The 19,890-nt window shown below is 39.2% G+C and overlaps 1 protein-coding gene across 1 annotated transcript; it reads left to right on the top strand.

The window, feature by feature from the left end:
* prkci (protein kinase C, iota) lies at nt 1-13,905 on the top strand. The gene is made up of 18 exons (XM_056743267.1): nt 1-322; nt 2,916-3,037; nt 4,376-4,465; nt 5,183-5,233; nt 5,333-5,418; nt 5,516-5,653; nt 6,306-6,360; nt 7,192-7,247; nt 7,695-7,871; nt 8,419-8,516; nt 9,908-9,994; nt 10,120-10,255; nt 10,387-10,474; nt 10,589-10,714; nt 10,794-10,873; nt 11,006-11,095; nt 12,057-12,172; nt 12,445-13,905. Exons 1-18 carry the CDS (start codon nt 243-245, stop codon nt 12,530-12,532), a joined length of 1,764 nt encoding a protein of 587 aa, XP_056599245.1. The 5' UTR covers nt 1-242; the 3' UTR covers nt 12,533-13,905.
* The last annotated feature ends 5,985 nt before the right edge of the window (nt 13,906-19,890 follow it).

The following is a 19,890-nucleotide window of genomic DNA, read 5'->3' as shown; positions in this document are numbered from 1 at the left end:
AGACAGTGAGAGAAGGGAGTGTTTTCCCGTCAGACGCTGAACTTTTAGGAGTCCGGTTAAATTCCACCAGAACTTTATTTATCATATTTTAGACTGACCAGTCCAACCACCCGCGTTGGTTTTATTTTCGTCCGAGGATTGATCGTTTAATTCGGTTGTTGTTGTGTTTTTACGTGTCGGACGATAGCAGGCTAGCGTAGTTAGCCCGGTTAGCTCGTTAGCCGAAGTGCGGAGAATCCATAATGCCCACGCTGCGGGACAGCACCATGTCCCACCCCGGAGAAAACCCGCACCAGGTCCGGGTGAAAGCATACTACAGAGGGTGAGTGTCTAGAAGGACTGTGTGTTGTTTTTGTGGCTCGTGTTGAGCTTTCATACACTTTTGACAGAGTTTCGGGATGTACACAAATACACGATTAGCCAGCTAGCAGCGTTAGCGCATCCCAAAACTCTGCTAAGGTTTCGATGTGAAATCAGCTGTAATAAAACCTTCAGACGTGTTGCTCTTAAGTTTGACCTTGTCTTGTTCCCATAATTGTTCACGTTATGACTTTTATAAGGTTGTAAATTGTTTCCAAGTTAAACTGGGTGTTGGTTTCATACGAGCGCCTGTCCATGGAGCTTTATAGTTATAATAGCGGTCTGTCATATTTATTTAACATGTATCATGTAAAATGGTTGTCATGTTTATTAAAATAATGCGACTTCTTGTCATTCAAGCTATGTAGAGCAGCATTTTATTACTGTGCGTAATGGCAGGATTAAGCATCTTTACAAACAAGAGCAAAACAACGAGTTTAGGGAAGAGACATCCTGTAAATGTGGAACACTCTTATTCCTCTTACCGGCCAAAAAATGAATAGGAGACATAGCTGTTTTAAATATATTGTGCACTTGTCTATTACCTATTTCTGTATGTCGGATTGGACTTTCGGTCAGAGCTGAGTTCCTTTCACAATGACGTATTCACTTGTCAAGCACTTGAAAAACTCGTACTGCCAGTATCATTTGCCAGACCTGTTGTAGTCTGATTCCTATTCACACTCCCCATGAGCCCTATTGTGTTTGTGCAGCTGTATCTATGAGTCAATCACTTCCTATTGTAGCTGAACGACACAGTTATGTGTATTATGATGGAGTTTCAGTTATGATCAACAGGTCAAAATGATAGTGTATGTTATATGTGTAATAATTATAATGAATAATACTCATGGCAGGGAACTGAGATTCGTCTCTCTGAACCATTTTCTTGTATTGCATTAATACTTGCTTGTTTTGTAGAGTAGCTGATTTTCTTTCTGAATTTCAATAAGTGTTCTTCAAGTTTTAAGATGTTGAATAAAAGCTGTAGGTGTAAGCCCCCTTTGCTCGCTGTGTAGGCAGTTTTGAATGCAACTGCTTGATTTGTTTGGATTTTTATATTTAAAGCTGTATGTGGAATTTCTGGGCCAGTAGCGGGACCAAGTGAAATACAATGACACTTCGCCGGCCCAAATACACATCACTGGTTAAGACGTTTACTTGTTGAGCTGCTCAAATGCAACCATTGAGCCGTAATCCATGGCCTTGACGTTGTCAATCAAAATTGTACTTTAATGTTTGCCGGCTTTTCGCATGAATGAACTAACCATAGTCAAAAACAAATGTATAGTACGATGCAACATAAGTCCATTTCGATAGAAGCGTCTGCCAAATGCATAAATGTAATGTAAATGTAGATAAAAGATGCCGTATCCTACTTGACCTTCATGTCATTCAGTTAGTTTATACCTCCGCCTTGATAGAATGTGTTTCTGGCCATAGAAAAGAGTGTGTGCTCATTGTCCTCAGGGGAGCGTATGCTGACCCACAATGTGCCCAACAGATTTTCAATGATGCTGAGCTATTGCAGAGTGCATCTGTTCAAGTGATCGTTCATCCAAAATAAAACCCATCTTCCGCAGAACATGAACGAAGATCTAACCCAACAGCAACAGTACGCAATCACTTGCGTTGGTTTTTATGTCCATAAGAGAAGGGAATGGATGCTGCTGTTTGGTTACCAACATTCTTCAAAATATCTTCTTTTGTGTTGTGCTGAAGAAAGGTCGCATGTTTTTATGTTATGATGTTTTTGTTGTGTTAGTAAGCTGTGTCTTTTTAGTTGTTCTTACTGAAATCAAAACAAACCTGCTGCAGCTCGATCTTTATTAGTTGGAATGCAAAATAAAATAAAACATGATCTTTGAATTTCTTAAAAACAGAGTTATCTCATTATGGAAATAAAGTCTTTATTTTCATTTTTGTGTGAAGGTAGAGGCTTCAGCTCCGCAGTCGCTTTAAATCCATATTTGTTTTACAGCACCAACAGTATCAGTGTGTCAGAATCTGTCGTCATTTCATTTGACAGCGTTGACTAAAGGAAGAAGTTTGTCTGTCATTCCTAACATTTGTCATTCCTTACTGTAAATACAGAGTACAGCTCACATACACAGAGCTATTTTAATGTCACAGATATAGATCAGAGAAACACGTAGCTACTCATTAACTGTTCCTTGATCAGATAAAACCAGGTTTGTGGTGTCCGTCATCATCAGGTGGTATGTTTGTTCTTGTGCCAGGGGCAGGAGAAGTGAAAGGCCACCAGAAGGCATGCGTGGGTCTCGAAGTCAGGAGAGACTCCCCCGCTGTCAATAATTAACCAAAACAGTCTGAACACAATATAGACGCTGCGAGGGAGCATGCCACTATGAGAATGAGCAAATAATCTTACACGGCCGCCCAGAATTTGATCATTTGCTTCATGCATTGGCATTTTGTCTCTGAAGGTTTTAAATATGGAGCTTTTCTTTGCCTTTAAGTCTTATAAAAAGGAGCAAAAACATCGTATTGAATGTCAAATGTTTACATATATATATAAACCTTTTTTTTTTTAGGGACATAATGATAACACACTTCGAGCCCTCCATCTCTTATGAGGGGCTGTGCAGTGAAGTGCGGGACATGTGCTCCATGGACAACGACCAGCTCTTCACTATGAAATGGATTGACGAAGAAGGTTTGTCATTTTAATGCAAGTTCTCCTTTAGTCTCTCTGGCCCTGTTTACCCCTAGTGTTAACATCTGTCTGAGGTAAACCAAATGCAAATAGTAAACCGACACATGTGGTCAATAACAAACCTGAGATCAGATTTCATAGACAGAAGGTTTTATGATTTGCTGGATACAACCATCGCTTACTTTAAAAACGAATGGTGTTAATATAGGGCTGTGATATTCTATCGCTGTTCTTCAAACCTATTCACGTATTTTCATGATAATAAAGTATATTTATAATGATGATGTTTGACAAGTGTTGCTTTTTCAAATGCATGCTATCAACGACTCAATCTTGTGATGATTTTAGATCGAGCAATACTTCCTAATGATCAAAGAGACGTAGTTCATGGAAGAGCTGTGTATATAACGCAGAATCCATTTGCATTTAGTCATTTAGCAGACGCTTTTGTCCAAAGTGTCTTACAGAGAGTTCAGGGAGCAATAAAGCGATATGTCAAACAGGGGTGATAATACAATAAGTGCTAATACCAAGTTACTAGTTTTCACAGAAGCCAGAACAACACCCGTTGAGAGAGAGGGTTAGTGTTTTTTATTTTTTAATATGTACAATCTATAATTACTGGTGTGAATCGCGATATATCACCCAGCCATATGTTAAAGGATTTAATAATTATTTCCTGCTGTACAGAAGACCCTGCTTGTTCTTTCAGCTTTTGGTTCTCTGCTTGTCACCGTAGCAACTAAATGCCTCCGACCTTGCTCCTGAAATGCCTGCTGCATTTGTGCCGTCGCTTTATATTTTCCAAATGAAACCGCTGTAGGCAGAATATATTCAACGCTCAAAATTACCCTGGACTCTATTGGCGAAATAATAAAAATCAATGTATTTTTCACGAGGATGAAAGTGAATTTGAATGCTGCACACAGCGGGGAGGATGTTCTCTGCTGGAAAGATTGACTGCGTGTCATGCTTAACTGCTGCATTTCTCATGTGAGATGGGAAGTGGAAGTGGAGAGACGTTCAATTAAATACCAAAATCTTCACCATTCCACGCTGAGCCCAGAGTCACGCCGGTCATTATAGGAGTTAGGGAGAGTTCATCCAAAAATAAAAATGCATCATATTTCAATCATTCGTTCATCCTTATGTTGTTCAAAACCTGTATATAACTTCCTTTTGTGAAACACATAGAAGATATTTTGAGAAATGTTCTTTTCATGCAATTGAAACTAAATTGGGCTCAATTTTGTGTGGATCAGAATAAACATCACTTCACGTGCGCTTATGAACGATTTGAGTATTCCAGCGTAATTTGTAGTCTGCTTGTCATTGCAGGAGATCCGTGCACAGTTTCTTCTCAGCTGGAGTTGGAGGAGGCTTTGCGTCTCTACGAACTCAACAAAGACTCTGAGCTCATTATTCACGGTATGCTGGGCTTTGACTTTTGATGTGGGTGGGTGGCCTGCAGCGCAATATATTCTTATATATTTTTTAAGTCTGCAAGTATTTTGACAGATAACGTCGCACACTTTGTCTTAACCAGATGCAGCAAGTACTGATTATAAATAATTAAATGAATTTCGAAATAGAAAATGTTTAATAAACTGTGTATTAGATGGGTAATACCCTCTGTTTGGGTGTTATGGTTTCATGTCACTAAAAACGTAATCACGCCTAGTCATACCAAGTCATTTTTGACAAGTGTTTCTGTATTGAATTGAATAGAACTGCAACCAAATGTCATTGGTTCGGTCACAGACTCATTGGATTAAATGTAAAAGATATTTTTACTGCACAGTCCAGCGGTTTACATGGTTAGTGGAGATGTGAAACTGGAATCCAGCAGAGTTGGGCACAGTGATTGACAGAGATACATAGATCTCCCTGTTGGCTCAGTCAATTATCTGTGGAGGGAAGGAGACGTCTGGTCATCAGGGTCGGCAGAAAAAAAGCAAGATGACTGTCTGTCAATAGCCGCTGTCCTCCCCTGCTGACCCCGCAGGCCTGGATAGACTCTGTTTTTTGACCCCGTCGTCCTTATCCACTGTCTCATGAGGAGAGGTCACAGCGAGGTCATTCTGGTGTTTGTGTAGTACTGAGCTTACTGCAGACTCACTCTCCTCAATCTCTCCTTTTCCGCAGTGTTTCCCTGTGTTCCTGAGAAACCTGGAATGCCATGTACTGGAGAAGACAGTATGTTTTTGCTTCTTTTAAAATACATTACAGTACTGAGATATTCTTGCGTTCGTATGGTGATGGATCATCAACGGTAAGTTAAATGTTTCTCTTCAGAATCAATATATCGCCGTGGAGCTCGACGCTGGAGGAAGCTCTACTATGCCAACGGACATGCGTTTCAAGCCAAACGCTTCAACAGGGTATGTTTGACGTTTGAGTTCTAATAGAGTTCCCGAACAAATATTGCTTGGGTTATTTGTGTTTGATATGGGATTAATGCTTTTGTTCTCCATACAGCGAGCTCATTGTGCCATCTGCACGGATCGTATCTGGGGTCTGGGCAGGCAGGGATACAAGTGCATAAACTGTAAACTGCTGGTGCATAAGAAGTGCCATAAATTGGTCACAGTGGAGTGTGGTCGACAGGTTATACAGGTGAGATCTCAGTGCATGCACAAATCTCCAAACTCTTGCAAAATAAAAGCACAGTTTAGTTATAAAAATATAAATGCCTACTTTCTAGAATTTAAAAAGGGTCAAAGTTCAAGTGTTCAGTGGCATTGAGTAGTGTTCTCTCAGTGTTAGTGGAAATAGTTTATAAATTAATAGTAAAGAGGTGTGCAATTCTGCGGAATATATACTGTATTTATGGATGTACAAGTGTTTTCGACCACTTTAAAAAAATGTTAACCTTCATCTCAAGGTGTATGCTTAAATGTATGAAATAAGTTTTCATAGTCAAAAATATAATGCATATAAAAACTTTTTTTTATAAACTAATCTTAAAAAAAAAAAAAATCTTGATGACTTTGACTAAATAAAAAAAAGAATAGCCGATAAGAGCTCAGAATTGACGACAAACACAATAAAACATAATTAAAAACATGATTTTGGGAAAATTATCTAATTTTTGAAGAAGACTCTTAACATGTATATGAGTGTATAAATATGTTTGATTAATAAACAATCATTATACATAACATACGCTGTAATGTCTAAAAACTGGAATAAAATGGCAGTTTTTTCAGATTTATTTCTTCGTTGCCCACTGTATCATTTATTTTATCATATACATATGCCGTTCTAGGACCCAATCATTGGAAGAATTGATCCAGGGTCCACTCCTGAACACGCTGACCAAGGTAAAGTAGGCTGACTTATGTTTGTTATACTTTACACATGCTTTATTTATTTACAAAATTGTCATTGTTCCTTGCCTTATGACTGGATTCCAGGCTAATTGTTGAGGTTTTTAATTTCAATTTATTACGGTCCACAACACAATCAACCTCTTGTACTGTATCATGTATTTAAAATAAACAGTCACGTTTAAAAATTTCAGAGTTTAAATCAGTTTATTATTAGTTATATATTAGAACCTTTGAATATGTAAAACTTACATATTTAAAATGACAAAATTAGAATTGATTTTAAATGTAATTTAAATGAAAAAAATTGTTTAATTACAAATGACAAAGCTTTCCCAGATTCTCATATAAGACAGTAAGAAATGGCATTATCTAAACAGCTTGTGTTTTGATGTTTAAATCCCTTAAGTAGCTTGTTATTTACAGGTGTTAAGCAGAGCTCATCAGACTAGGTTTCTGAATCGATTCACTGTAATCTATAGTGTCACATCGATTTGATAGATTTGTATCTCGAGTACTTGTAAATGACTGGATAGGTTGGAGCGATATTTCTTGTTTAGCGATGAGCTGTGTTTGCATTGAAACAGACTGATGGAGCGGCCTACAGGCTTGAGTCTCCTCACAAGATTAAGCTTGTTTGCCGGAATTAATGAGCTGATCGAGCTCCTGGCTTTAGCCACCGTGCTGCTCCAATACATTTCAATCCTCCCAGTGCTTGTTAAAGGTTGATTTATCAAAGTGCCTATTTTGGTTCAGAGGCTTGTGAGTGGAGAGGGTTTTGTATGAGAAAATCATTGAATAAACTCCTTTCGTTGTTTTTTTCAGTTCTAGACAAAAAGAACTCTACAGAAAGCATCAATCATGAGGGAGAGGAGCACGAGGTAAGACATTATTCGACTCTTGTGTTGATGTCAGGTAAAGCGGGGAACTTGTGTGCTTCCGAAATGATCGACCGGGCGATGATATTCCTAGATTCTTGTGCAAATGAGGCCATTACGAAGCAATTATGTGAGCATTCAGGAACACAATCTCAGAGTCGTCACTTTTGGAATGGGATGGGGGTGTGTTTCACAAGCAAACGTATTCTGACTGGATTGATTTCCATTAGTGGAGCTAATGAAGTAACCTTCTATCGGGGTTACTAGCATCTCATTATGGATCTTTGTTCCGGTGAAAAAACATGCAAAAAAAGGACAAACCGCGACAAGAAAGGGCATCAGAAGATACAATTGAAGCTAATCCGTGTGACTAAATATAGGTCCAACATATATGAAGGAAGGCAGCATCACGTTGATGTTGGTTTAACACTCATTTTGTCCGTCCCTCAGGCTGTAGGCAGTCGGGTGTCGGGGAAGGCTGTGTCCAGTTTGGGCCTATCAGACTTTGACCTGCTGAGGGTGATCGGCCGGGGAAGCTACGCCAAGGTGCTCCTAGTGCGTCTAAAGAAGACGGAACGCATCTACGCCATGAAGGTGGTGAAGAAGGAGCTGGTGAACGACGACGAGGTAACATTTCAGCTTTCTCCTGATGCTAAATCTGCGCTTGTCTTAGAAAAACTCAATAAATGGAGTTATTTCAGTCAGCGAAATGAAGGGAGGGCATTGAGAAGCCTAATCTGTGTAGGATGCGCTGAAGTATACATAGAGATGACAAGATGCTGATGAAGTGGCCATTTAACTTTGATTAGATTCACTTAAGTCGTGTGTGATGAATTGACAGCAGCTGTGGACGGTCAATAACTGCAGCAGCACTCCACTGGCCTCTTTAAGCGAGTCTCACGGTCAGAGGTATTTTTATCGGGCTGTCAATAAAAGCGCCTGGATTTTCTCAGTATCCGTCCATTGTAAGTCTCCTCACATCCAGACGCTGCTCCTCGGGAAGACCCCGTGCCCCCATCCTCTGAACCTTTATGAGATTTCAGCCTCTGCTCAATAAAGTCCTGTGTGCCCTTCCAAACGTAGCCTCTACTGACAGAAAGGATGCACTGGATTTCAATTGGACATTGATTTTTGTGTCTGTTTTTTGTTTGTTGCTTTCCTTCTGCGTGTTCAGGATATTGACTGGGTTCAAACAGAAAAGCATGTGTTTGAGCAGGCCTCCAACCATCCATTCCTCGTGGGACTTCATTCTTGCTTCCAGACCGAGAGCAGGTAGATAAATAACATTTGCAGGTGTTGCTCATATCGTGGGGTCCATAGTGAACATAAGGGATGTCTGATATAACGGGAAAAATCTGGGCGAAAGGTTTTATGTGGGGAAAATATTGGGATTCTCATGAAATCTTAGCGCTAAAATGTCAAACATGATTTTCTTAAAAACACCAACATAAACAAATTTAATTTGGATTCATTAAAAACAAGGTATGACATGTTTAAAAGCATTAATTTCAGAGCTTTAACACAATTTTTAACATTTTACCAAAAAAGGCCTTAAAAATGATCATTACCGTAATCATTTAAAACTGTCAATCCTGCAGCAGGATTAAGCTATGATGCCTAAGAAAGTTTTTATTAATCCTACGTTATAAAACATTAATGAATTATATTTTAATGGAAATTATGCATGTCATTTCTTTGTCGAAAACTACCCGTATTGGTAATGAGCATGAACAAATGTGTGTAAAAAGCATGACACGACAATATTAAGCTTTTCCTAGAAACATATAAAAGAATCTCTTAACCTGTTAGCCATATGAAAGGTACTGGTAGATGTAATTCTTCCAATAAAATCAAAATTTATGTAAAGATCTTTGTGTGTGTGTAAAAGTTACGGAAGGTGAGAATCTCAGTCATGAATATTATGCACGAATATGCTGTCATTATTTTTTGTGTCTTTTTTTTGTCATTTGAGAATATCTAGTAGAACATCCAATTGTTTTTCTCAAGAATGACATCATTAAATTTTTTTAATTTTAAATAACAACATATAATGCACAGTTTGGGACGCGTTACGGTAATGAGAATTTTAGCAGGAAATGCAATAAAATACATCAATAATTAATTTTGATGTTAAAATGATGCTTTGTGCAAGGTAGAAAACACAGTTTAAAGTTTATTGTGAGAATTTTCATGTTACTGAATTATATGTTTTTTAATTAAAATCTTGACTGGCGTTTCAGTAGTTTTGTGAGAATGACCCATTTAGAAAGGAACTGAATGTCATATAGTGCTACAAAAGATGTATTTGCAATTTAATAGTTTGATTGACAGCCTTAATATGATACACAGTTACTTAAAATATACTGTAGAGATTATCCGTCTTTATTATAGTGAATCATAAATGATTCAGCACCATACTTTCCCCTCAGGATGTCACCTGTTTTCCATTTTTAATGCATTCTGTAAGCCGTGTTTATCTGTGATGACTGTTGACATGCGTCCTTCACAGCATGTACTGTGACTGACACTACTATTTCCATTTTGGAAAAATTATATAAAATCATCAATAGAATAAATGCATGTTAGCATATAACTACATCAAACTGGAACACATAAAAATGACATGATGGATGGATCAATACATTTGCTGTTGTATTTGACAGGCTGTTCTTTGTCATCGAGTATGTGAATGGAGGGGATCTAATGTTCCATATGCAGAGACAGAGAAAACTTCCAGAAGAGCATGCCAGGTATGAGGAGATGGGCCGTGTAGCGTAAAGAACAGATCAGTGTTCGTGAAGAGTTGTTGAATCTTTATGCGGCTCACCCTAAATGATGTCCGAAGCGTGACCGAACCGTTTTTCTTGGCCGGCAGGTTTTACTCGGCAGAGATCAGTCTGGCTTTGAACTACCTCCACGAGCGTGGCATCATATACAGGGATCTGAAGCTCGACAATGTGCTGCTGGACTCCGAGGGACACATCAAACTCACAGATTACGGCATGTGCAAGGTGAGTCGCAATCACGACCAAGAAAATCTAGTTGAGTAATGCACGTTCAGCTGTGCAGCCGATGGGTTATATTAAAAACCATAACGTGTCCCTGAGGGTGTCTCTGGTTTCAATATTCATCTCTTCTGTAGGAGGGTCTGAGACCAGGAGACACGACCAGCACGTTCTGTGGAACCCCCAATTACATCGCCCCTGAGATCCTGAGAGGAGAAGACTACGGTTAGCACTGTTTACACATATTACGTCTTCAGCTGAAAAAACTAAATGCTATTAGATCTGCATCAGGTTCTTTACGTCCATGCTAAACTTCTCCTTTATATGGAACCTCTGCAGGTTTTAGTGTGGACTGGTGGGCGTTGGGCGTCCTGATGTTTGAGATGATGGCTGGTCGGTCACCCTTCGACATAGTGGGCAGCTCTGATAACCCTGACCAGAACACAGAAGATTATCTCTTCCAAGGTACATGACGTCAGCATGTTTATTTCAGAAATGGCTTTTTACTGCTTTTTCGGTATCTCTGATTTCTTTCTCCTTGCAGTCATTTTGGAAAAGCAGATCAGAATTCCTCGATCGCTGTCGGTTAAAGCCGCAAGTGTTCTGAAGGGGTTTCTAAACAAGGTAAAGAGGGATCAGACCCGACACGTGGAGCTGTTACATACCTCTTTTACTCCGTCCTTCATTTACCCTTTTTTTATTTCTTTTCACACTGCTGCATCTTTGTCTTGATCTGATTTCTTCTGTTTATTGTAGGAGCCAAAGGAACGGCTCGGATGTCATCCTCAGACAGGCTTCGCAGACATCATGGCCCATCCTTTTTTCCGAAATGTAGACTGGGATCTCGTGAGTCACCACAATCTTTACTTGCAGTTATCTGACGTAGGAGTTGTTTTGACTTGTGGCCGAGGAGGAAGCATGAGTCACCCGTTTCAGCCTGACCGTAGTGAAACTAACAGTGCTTTTTCTGGAGCCAGAATGACTTAGTGCTGTTTATGACCTTGAGAAGCATTACAGTTTCATTACTCATTTATGTCATCTAACATGAGAATCATTGCCACTTCATCATTCAACGATGCGTTTGATTTCGTTTTATAGGCTTGCTGTCAAGTTTCCTTTTGCAACTCTTTGTTTCTGATCAAATGAAATGCAAATAATGAGCTGCAGAATCATTGATTTTCTTTTTTTGGTCGAGGTTATATTATGAAATGAACTCTGTAGAGCGGGTGAAGCATAATGAAGGTGATATGGTGTCCAGCCATTGATTTTATTTTCCCACGTTTGAGACTGTGAAAGTGAACTGGATCATGTGTAGGGCAAATGTGATTGACACTCCATGAGGCGAGACTCCGACACGGTGACCTCTTGTCCCTGTTTGGTCTGGGCGAGAGAAAGAGAAGGAAGCTGTGGTTAGATTGTTTCAAGGGATAAGGTTACACTTTCCATGCAGATAGATAGACCGCAGTCCGCCAGCAGGGGGAGCAAATCCTGAGTCTTGCAGAAACATTTTGAGGTTCATGTGGAAAAGAAAGACATAATAAAAAGCAGTGAATGTAATGTTGTTGGTAATAAAAAATATATAATAAAAAATAAAAAGTGCCACCAAATACAAAATGCGTTAGACGGCAATGAATTAGGTTTTGGATTAAAATGTATTGCTTTGTAAAAATGAATAGACTTTTGTGAAGCATGTTTTGAAATTGAAAGCAGATTTAACGGTAAATATTTCTAAGCTGAGCACGTGCAGTGCTTTCTGACACATCACATCATCGGCGCCATTATTTGACTCATGTTATCTGTATTTCAGATGGAGCAGAAGCAAGTGGTCCCGCCCTTTAAGCCCAACATTTCCGGCGAGTTCGGGCTGGATAACTTTGATGCCCAGTTCACCAATGAGCCCATTCAACTGACGCCCGACGATGAGTGAGTGTCTGTTCATGCACGTCTGTCTGTGTCATACCTCAGGCTTTCTGAATCACCGTTAATGTCCTTCAGATCTTCACAGCAGCTATGCCGCGTCATCAGTACCAAATGTGCCGTCAAATTTTACGATGCACTTCCTTGACGACACATTTTTCCTTAATGTCCACATCTCCTGTTTTCCAGGAGGATATTTTACAGCCGTCAGTTTGAAAGCCATTGTGAGTTAAACGGTGGAGTTAAGACTAATTGATTATCTTTCTTGTCTCCCTCAGTGACGTTGTTAAGAAGATCGACCAGTCCGAGTTTGAAGGGTTCGAGTACATCAACCCCCTGCTGATGTCTGCGGAGGAGTGCGTGTAGACGGCTCGCCCGCCTGCCTTTTTACTCGCATGGGCGCAAACAATCAAATGAAAGGAAACAACGACTTGGTTTGTTGGGGCCATTCGAAACACTAAATTTGCCAAAACTCTTTCACTTTCTGCCATATGCAACCACTAGTCCTTAAGTCTTGATTATTTTTGTATGATGTCAGTCTGCACTGATAGAAGATGATTTAATGGTGCCTTGGCACATTAACCAACATTGGTTGGAAGGTCAGTTTTAGGTTACCGGACACTCGTCAGACTAAAGGAAAAGACTGACCGTGATGGTACGCGGGACTAGTCCTGATGATGTTTTGATATACGTTTTATTTGTACATACTAAAGAAAAACATTGAGCATATATAGTATACTGTTTTTTAGACACACGTCAGATTACATGGGATATTCTTGAAAACATGTTTCTCATCAGCCAAATGTAGAGCAAGAAAGAAAAAAATGGAAGTGATTGTTTTAATTTTTTATTTAAGTATATTGTAATCTATATAGAATGTGTGCAGAATCAGTTTTCCAAAAAACAAATCTCTAGATTGATTGGAGGCGTGGCCTCTGATTGGATTAAAAATAGCAGGGAGAGAATGGATTCAAGGAACACTAACGGACACCGTTGTGAACACTGACAAACTGTGAAGGGTGGCGTTTTCTGTACAGAGAGGAGAAGGTTGAGAGATTGTTGAATGGACGTAATGTACAACGATACAGGACCAAAACAAGACACTAAAGCGAGTATGTCATTACTCTCAAACTGCTGCATGTATAAAGTGTTTCTCACTGTTTTGTCATTTATTTTATTCTTTTTGTGGTGTTTTGCGATACATTGCCTTTTTTCTTCTCTTTTTGTATATTTAACAAATGATCAATGGATGTTTGTTTTGTTTTCTGAACTGTCATTGAGCAGCCTTTTTTTGCCCCGTGGGGAGATTTCACGTCAGATCAGATACATGGCATCCTTAGGGCCTCTGGATCGTGTTTGGCCCCCATGTGCCCGTGAGTGACACCCAGCTCTCTGGGTGGTGCGTTTCCTTCACAGATCATATCGGAGCACGTCTTTCAGATGCTACAGCGAAAGGACCTTTGACACTAATGACCAAATGATAACATAGAAACGTCCTCTCGCATTCCTGGCCATGCAGATATCAACACTCCTACATTTTTATCAGCCTGGTGGTAGAAATGATAAAACGGCCATTAATGCATAGCTTGCTAAGGTTTTAAAAAAGCCATCAGGGGCCAAGGTGGAACTGGAAATGTATCATTTTGTTTCTGTATGTATTAAAAACACTATCAACTGACTGGAATTAACTGTACCTCCTTTTTTGTTAACACCTAATTAAAGTATTTAAGGAAATCTCATCTTTGTGAAAGCAGTTTGTATTTTGTTATTAAATTAAGAGACCATTCCAAACGCTCATTTAATCATAATTTCTAGATGTCTTGTGGTCATTCTAGTCTATTGTCTGTTGAACTCAATATCAAATCTCAGGATTGACATAAATTACCAATGTGACAGCATGACAAGACGTGATGCATTCTTTTTATTTAATTAATTAAATTAACTTTTTTACATAGTGCTTTTCAAAAACATGAAAAACACCAAAAAAGCACAGTGCATGGTGTTCATAAAACAAATGTTTTTCCACGGCTGTATAGTATTGTTTGAAGTGTGTAAAATAAAAAACATTCTGTACTCGAACTTCTAAGATGTCATCGGGGTTTGGAGTCCATCACAGTTTGTATCTCACACAATGATTGGACATTTTGTGTACAGTATATCTTGTTATAATGTCATTGCAGATATCAGGATGCGTAATCGTCTGCAGACTAAACACATACAGCTAAAAACATCAAGGTCTTGTATTCAGAAAAGTCATCGCATTACATTATATGATAATCATCTGTTATCTAAACAAGAAATGCCTAAAGACTGCATTAATATGGACTCTGTGCACACGCAATCAAATGTAAAGATCAAAACGGCTGTGTGCACAGCCCAGATGGTTTTGGACCTCAGCTCATGTGTCCATTGACAGTGCCAGTGGAATACTTCACCTGAATGACTTTGCCCATTACAGTAAATCCACGAGGGGCAGTGAATGTTTTTCTGCGTCAGCCTGATCTCTGTGACATTGTCTCAGTGTCCTCGCCCTCTCAAGAGACTAGCACACAAGATTCCCCGTGGAAGACACGGCCAAGTTGCCCTCTAAAGTAGAGATCAGTAACCTTGCTTGGTTAGCCGTGGAGAACATCAAAGGATCAGACGTTCTATTCTTTTATTTCTGTGGAAACCAAAATGGGAATTTTCTGACTTTAAGTCCATGTTAGCTATTTTTATATGAATGAACTCTGAAAGGTTGACAATATTCACCAGGTTCAGGGCTGCCAGGTCAGCTGTTTTCGCTGCAGTTGGGCTACTTTTAAAGGAATAGTTAGCACAAGACTGAGCTTAATATGGTTAACCGTAATTGATATCCTATATATGTGTTTTCCATTATTCAGCTGAGCACAATTCAAATTATTTTCAGGCTTTCCTAGTATTATGGCATTGGATATTGGCCCATTTTTAAAGTCCCAGTAAAATTTACAATGCCTATTTTTTCATGAAATGTTGCAGCGTTTATTGTAAATAGTTTATCGATTAGGGTCATTCTCATTTTAAAAATAGTTTGCCCTCGTAATCTTCAGTTAAATCTGAAAATGCACTTCCGTCCTGTAATGACGTATGTTAGATGGCTCAGGGGGAGCATCCGTTAACTCCTCCCATTTAACCGTCTATCTGCTGCCAGTTCATTTCAATATGCAACGGCTGTTTTTATACATTCAATCAAATCGTAGAGCAAAGTGGACGCCACGACCACTATTTTTCTGATTCAAAATTTCACTCGAAAATGCGTCAAAATACGGACGTAAAAACGTCATCGTTTTGAACTGAAACGATGTGTGTGAGTCAAAATGATTCATATTTTTATTTTTTTCATTTAGTTTGGATATAAGCATAATACATTTTTTGTATTCGCCATTTTTGGACACAAAATGTCGGAACGCAGACTATGAATCTCAACTTTGAATCTCCTTTGAACACGAATGGAAATTATTTATAAAAGCGGAGTGTGTTTATGATTCAGGATTGCAAAACGAAATTGCATGTAATGCAAACAGTGACTGTTAAATATGTATTTTAGTTTTTGTTTTGTTATGCAGATCTGGCAACCCCGCCTAAATCAATTTTTTTACTACCAAGTTCAAAGCTGGGCTGTGAAGTAACAGACGCCCAAACTTTCATGTAGTCCTTCATTTTTAGCTTTGGTTGGTATGATTTACATTGTTTGTGTTGCAACCACCAGCTCCGCTCTCAAAGTTGTGTGTATTTGCACAACATACAGTACGTCTGTCATTCCGAACCATTCATTGTTTTTAGGGAGGGAGCCAGGTGTGTGTCCTTTTGTCGTCTGTTTAAACAACAACCTAAAAATCTTTTCAGAGCAGGAACAACAAGAGCTCGCTGTAAGAGTAAGAGTTTGTTTGTCTCCCTGTCTGATGATGCATTTCTCTATAGATTTTTTCTGAAGCCAGGCCCTCGAGGGGGTGCTTAAGGCTTAGTCCTATAGTCTCTAATGAAGACAGCTGCTTGACTAACTGTGTGGCCCATCAGAGCTTAATCCATTTCCCGGCCTTTCTTTATCCTTCGTTTCGTGCATGCAAACAGCATTATGTCAAGCTTTAAATGTACTATCAGCTATTGGAGAGGAATTACCCTTATAAAGTTGAAATTACTGCACACAATACTGCGATGATGTTATTACCCTCTGTTATAAAAATCAATGTGCCAGTGTTGGGTGTTCAGACACGATATACTGGGAGTGTGGCCGTACATGCTTTCATAATACATCTGCTGACTGTGCTATCCGAAGCGAGTGGTGAAACGCTGAAATGGATCCTCGACGCATCAAAGCACCGGACAGTGACGTCAGAGGAAATCTCACAGAAACATTTCCTTTTATATTGCACACTGGTAAAATCACAGTAAGCAGGTGATAATAAATGAAAAAGGGGGGCTGTTGGTCATAGATTATATACATAGATTGGCAATTCCATGCAAATGTCAACCTTAAACTGACATTTGCTTTCCTGTAGCTCAGTGGGAAGGTTGTGGGTTCGATCCCAGGGGATTACACATACCTAAGTATAAATGTATAGGTTCATGCAATGTAAGTCGCTTTGGATAAAAGCATCTGCCAAATGCGTAAATGTAAATGAAAAACTCATGATAGGTCAGATGTCACAATTTGATGGTTTAAATACTCTTGTGAAGTCTTTTAAAGGTTTGCGTGTGTTTTAAATCATAGTTTTCCATAGTCAGGTGAGTTAATTGTCACATCCATAACAAAGCCGTCACATCCATAATGGTCCAGATTCTTGATAAAGTGGCAAATGAAAATAAAAACAATATTATGGTCCATAAAGAGCCACCTCTTCTCCATTTATTGTGTATTATTGCTTCCGATTTGTTCATTTAATTTACAGAAGTAAATTTTTGACACATCCATAACGCATGCATTTTCCCCTCTAAAATAGAAAATTCATGCATTGACTAATATTTTTCCGATGTCTGGACTTCATTCAAACACAAACAGATGGTTGAATATATTAGTAATAAATACATTCTCTGAGAATTGATGTTTCGGAAAATGTGACATCCATAACACTGGAATTGGCCAGATGCTTTATTAGCATCTGTTTCTATATTGGAAAGGTCAAGCTGATCCATGAACACTTGAGAGCGAGCTGACCAAGCGTAGTTTTACACATGAATTCATTAAAACATGAATTGTGTGCTGTTATAGACCTCAATATTACAATTGCCAAACAAACATAATATAGCCAACATGATTTTGGTATGGTTAAAAAAATGAGGCTCAATATCTACAATTATAGCATCCAAATATCCAAATGATTCTGGCACGGTGTTATTTCTTTTGTTCAGTCTTTACACTACCCCAGATGTTTCCAGGAGTTTAAATCCTGGGAAATGTGAGATTTTATCCACTGTAATGTCCCTTCTCGTTGCATTTCTTTGAACACTCCTTCCTCAAAATTCTTGCTTTTGTTATTTTAAAAGTGTGACTTCTAGCAAAGAAGTTATGTTGTACATTTTATGGTTTTAATTACCAATGTAAAGTATAATGCAATGTAAGTTGCTTTGTATAAAGTGTCTACCAAATGCATAAATGTACATGTAATACATAAAAATTAATCAATTTTTTATCAGCCAGAGGCTTCGCATTGATGTAGTATCTTAATTCATTCATTTTGCTCTGAATGTTGACAGCAACTGAACTGTTTACCATTCCAAGATGTTGGATGTATTGAACGTTGTGGAGTGGTCAAATATTACATCTACCTATACACATCACATCACACATCTCACACCCGTGCGACTGTATAGTTACGAAATATCACTTGAGATGACTGTTGTCTTTGCTTGTAGTTTAACATCTACTCCAAAACTTCCAATCCACCTCCGTTGTTTTCATTTTACAGTCACTAAAACACTACTGAATTACCCGACTTCAGCTCGAACCTTTGTTGTTTTGCATATTCAGACAAATGTCATCCAAGCTCTTCACATGTTAGATGTTCCTTCGCAGGTGTCAATGTAGCCTCTTGCTCTTTCGTGGGAGCATTCGGTCTAAACAAAAACACAACACCTCCGAGCACATCAAAACTATTCAAATCCTCACAAACCCATCTTGCCTGAACGTGACCCGGGTCAGTGTGCTGGAGAAGCCTTTAAAAGTGTTAATGCAGTCTGTGTTTGTGAATGGGCCGGGCCCTCATAGCTCTGCCTCTCCCATTTAACATTTAAATGACACCTAACAAATGGCTCCCACAGAGATGGATACTGAACCAAAGGTGATCCCGGGACCCCATAATGGGTTCATTGAAACAAAAAGAAGCCCATTGGATGGCAGAAGCCCCACGGACCGAGCGAACTGCTGGATTGGCTCCAGGCAATTACTCAGCCACAGAGAATGTTCTTGTGCTGTTGCTTAATGTCCTTGGCAAATACCTGAACAACATTTGTGCAAGCCTTACCATCACTCAAAGTTAACATGTCTGGACGCTTTTTAATTAGGTCGATTTAAACATCATTTTCACTTGCGTTCTTTTTGATCTTTCAGATGTAACCTTCCCACCACAACCTGTGTCAAGTCTCTGCGTAGCCAAACACAGAAACCTGGTGCATCTCTGGTACCAAACAGCCCGTGCCGTTATGCTGAATTTGGTCATGATTCATTATTATTTCCAGAAAGAAATGAGAGGCAAAGATTGAGGTTGAGGTGTCATCGCGGTTACCACCATTAAATGCATCCATTTTTTCTACTGTGCTGCACACTCATTGTCATGCAATATGCGGCTGAGAGCAGATGTCTGTGAAAGTTTCGTAAACAACAAAAACTCCAGAATGTTTAATACACCGTTTAACTAAACTTCCTCTGTTTTGACATATTTAGCATCAAAACAACGACCCCTGATTCTGAAAGGGCAACATGATGTCATAAAAACCCCAAATTCAAACGTATTTCTTTAGCCCTTTTCACAAAATAATATATAAAATAAACAATGCAAACAAGACAAAAAACATCAATGATATCGATTATTTAAATCAAATGTACATTAGCAATACTAGCTGTAAAAATAACTAGCGTTATCAACATATCTCAAGTCTTACAAGTCTGAACTTCACTGGGGGAGGGCGTCAGACAGACAGACACGCCCGCGCGCCCGTCTTCCGCGCTCGTGCTCGTGCGCGCGCGCGCCCCGGCTGTCTGAAGGCTTTCAGTCAGTGCGCGTGTTGTTGACGCTCAGACAGATCGAGGTAGAGAGACACAGCGGACCCGAAGCGACCATCCTGAGGCAAGTCCCTTTAAAAAACACCTACAACAAATTTGCACGTTCGCTGTTTTATTTATTACATGTTTGAACATAACATCCGGTTGATTTTAAAGCGCCGTTGGTTGTTTTTAATAAGTATGTGGGATTTACTGGTTTTGTAGCGTTAGCTCGGTTAGCTAAAGGGTTTAAACCGTTCAGCCGGGGCGCTGCTAGCCTCACTGCTAACGCTGTCTGTACCGGACCGTTTTTCACACGGATTATGGAAAAGTGGTGTTTTGGGGACACTGGGAATACTGGAAATCGGGATTTGTGGGGTTTGAAGTGTCATGTTAGAGGAACCGTCATGTTAATGTAACGATATGCCAATATTCATAGACAGGAGCCGCATCGTCCTGGTGAAAATCTCAGGCTGAGGATTTTACAAATCACAATTTAACATTTGAT

Source organism: Triplophysa dalaica, chromosome 3 (genome assembly GCF_015846415.1).
Source record: "Triplophysa dalaica isolate WHDGS20190420 chromosome 3, ASM1584641v1, whole genome shotgun sequence".
Classification (NCBI taxonomy): domain Eukaryota; kingdom Metazoa; phylum Chordata; class Actinopteri; order Cypriniformes; family Nemacheilidae; genus Triplophysa; species Triplophysa dalaica.
Note: the sequence above shows the minus strand (reverse complement) of the source record. Positions and strands in the feature narration are given on the sequence as shown.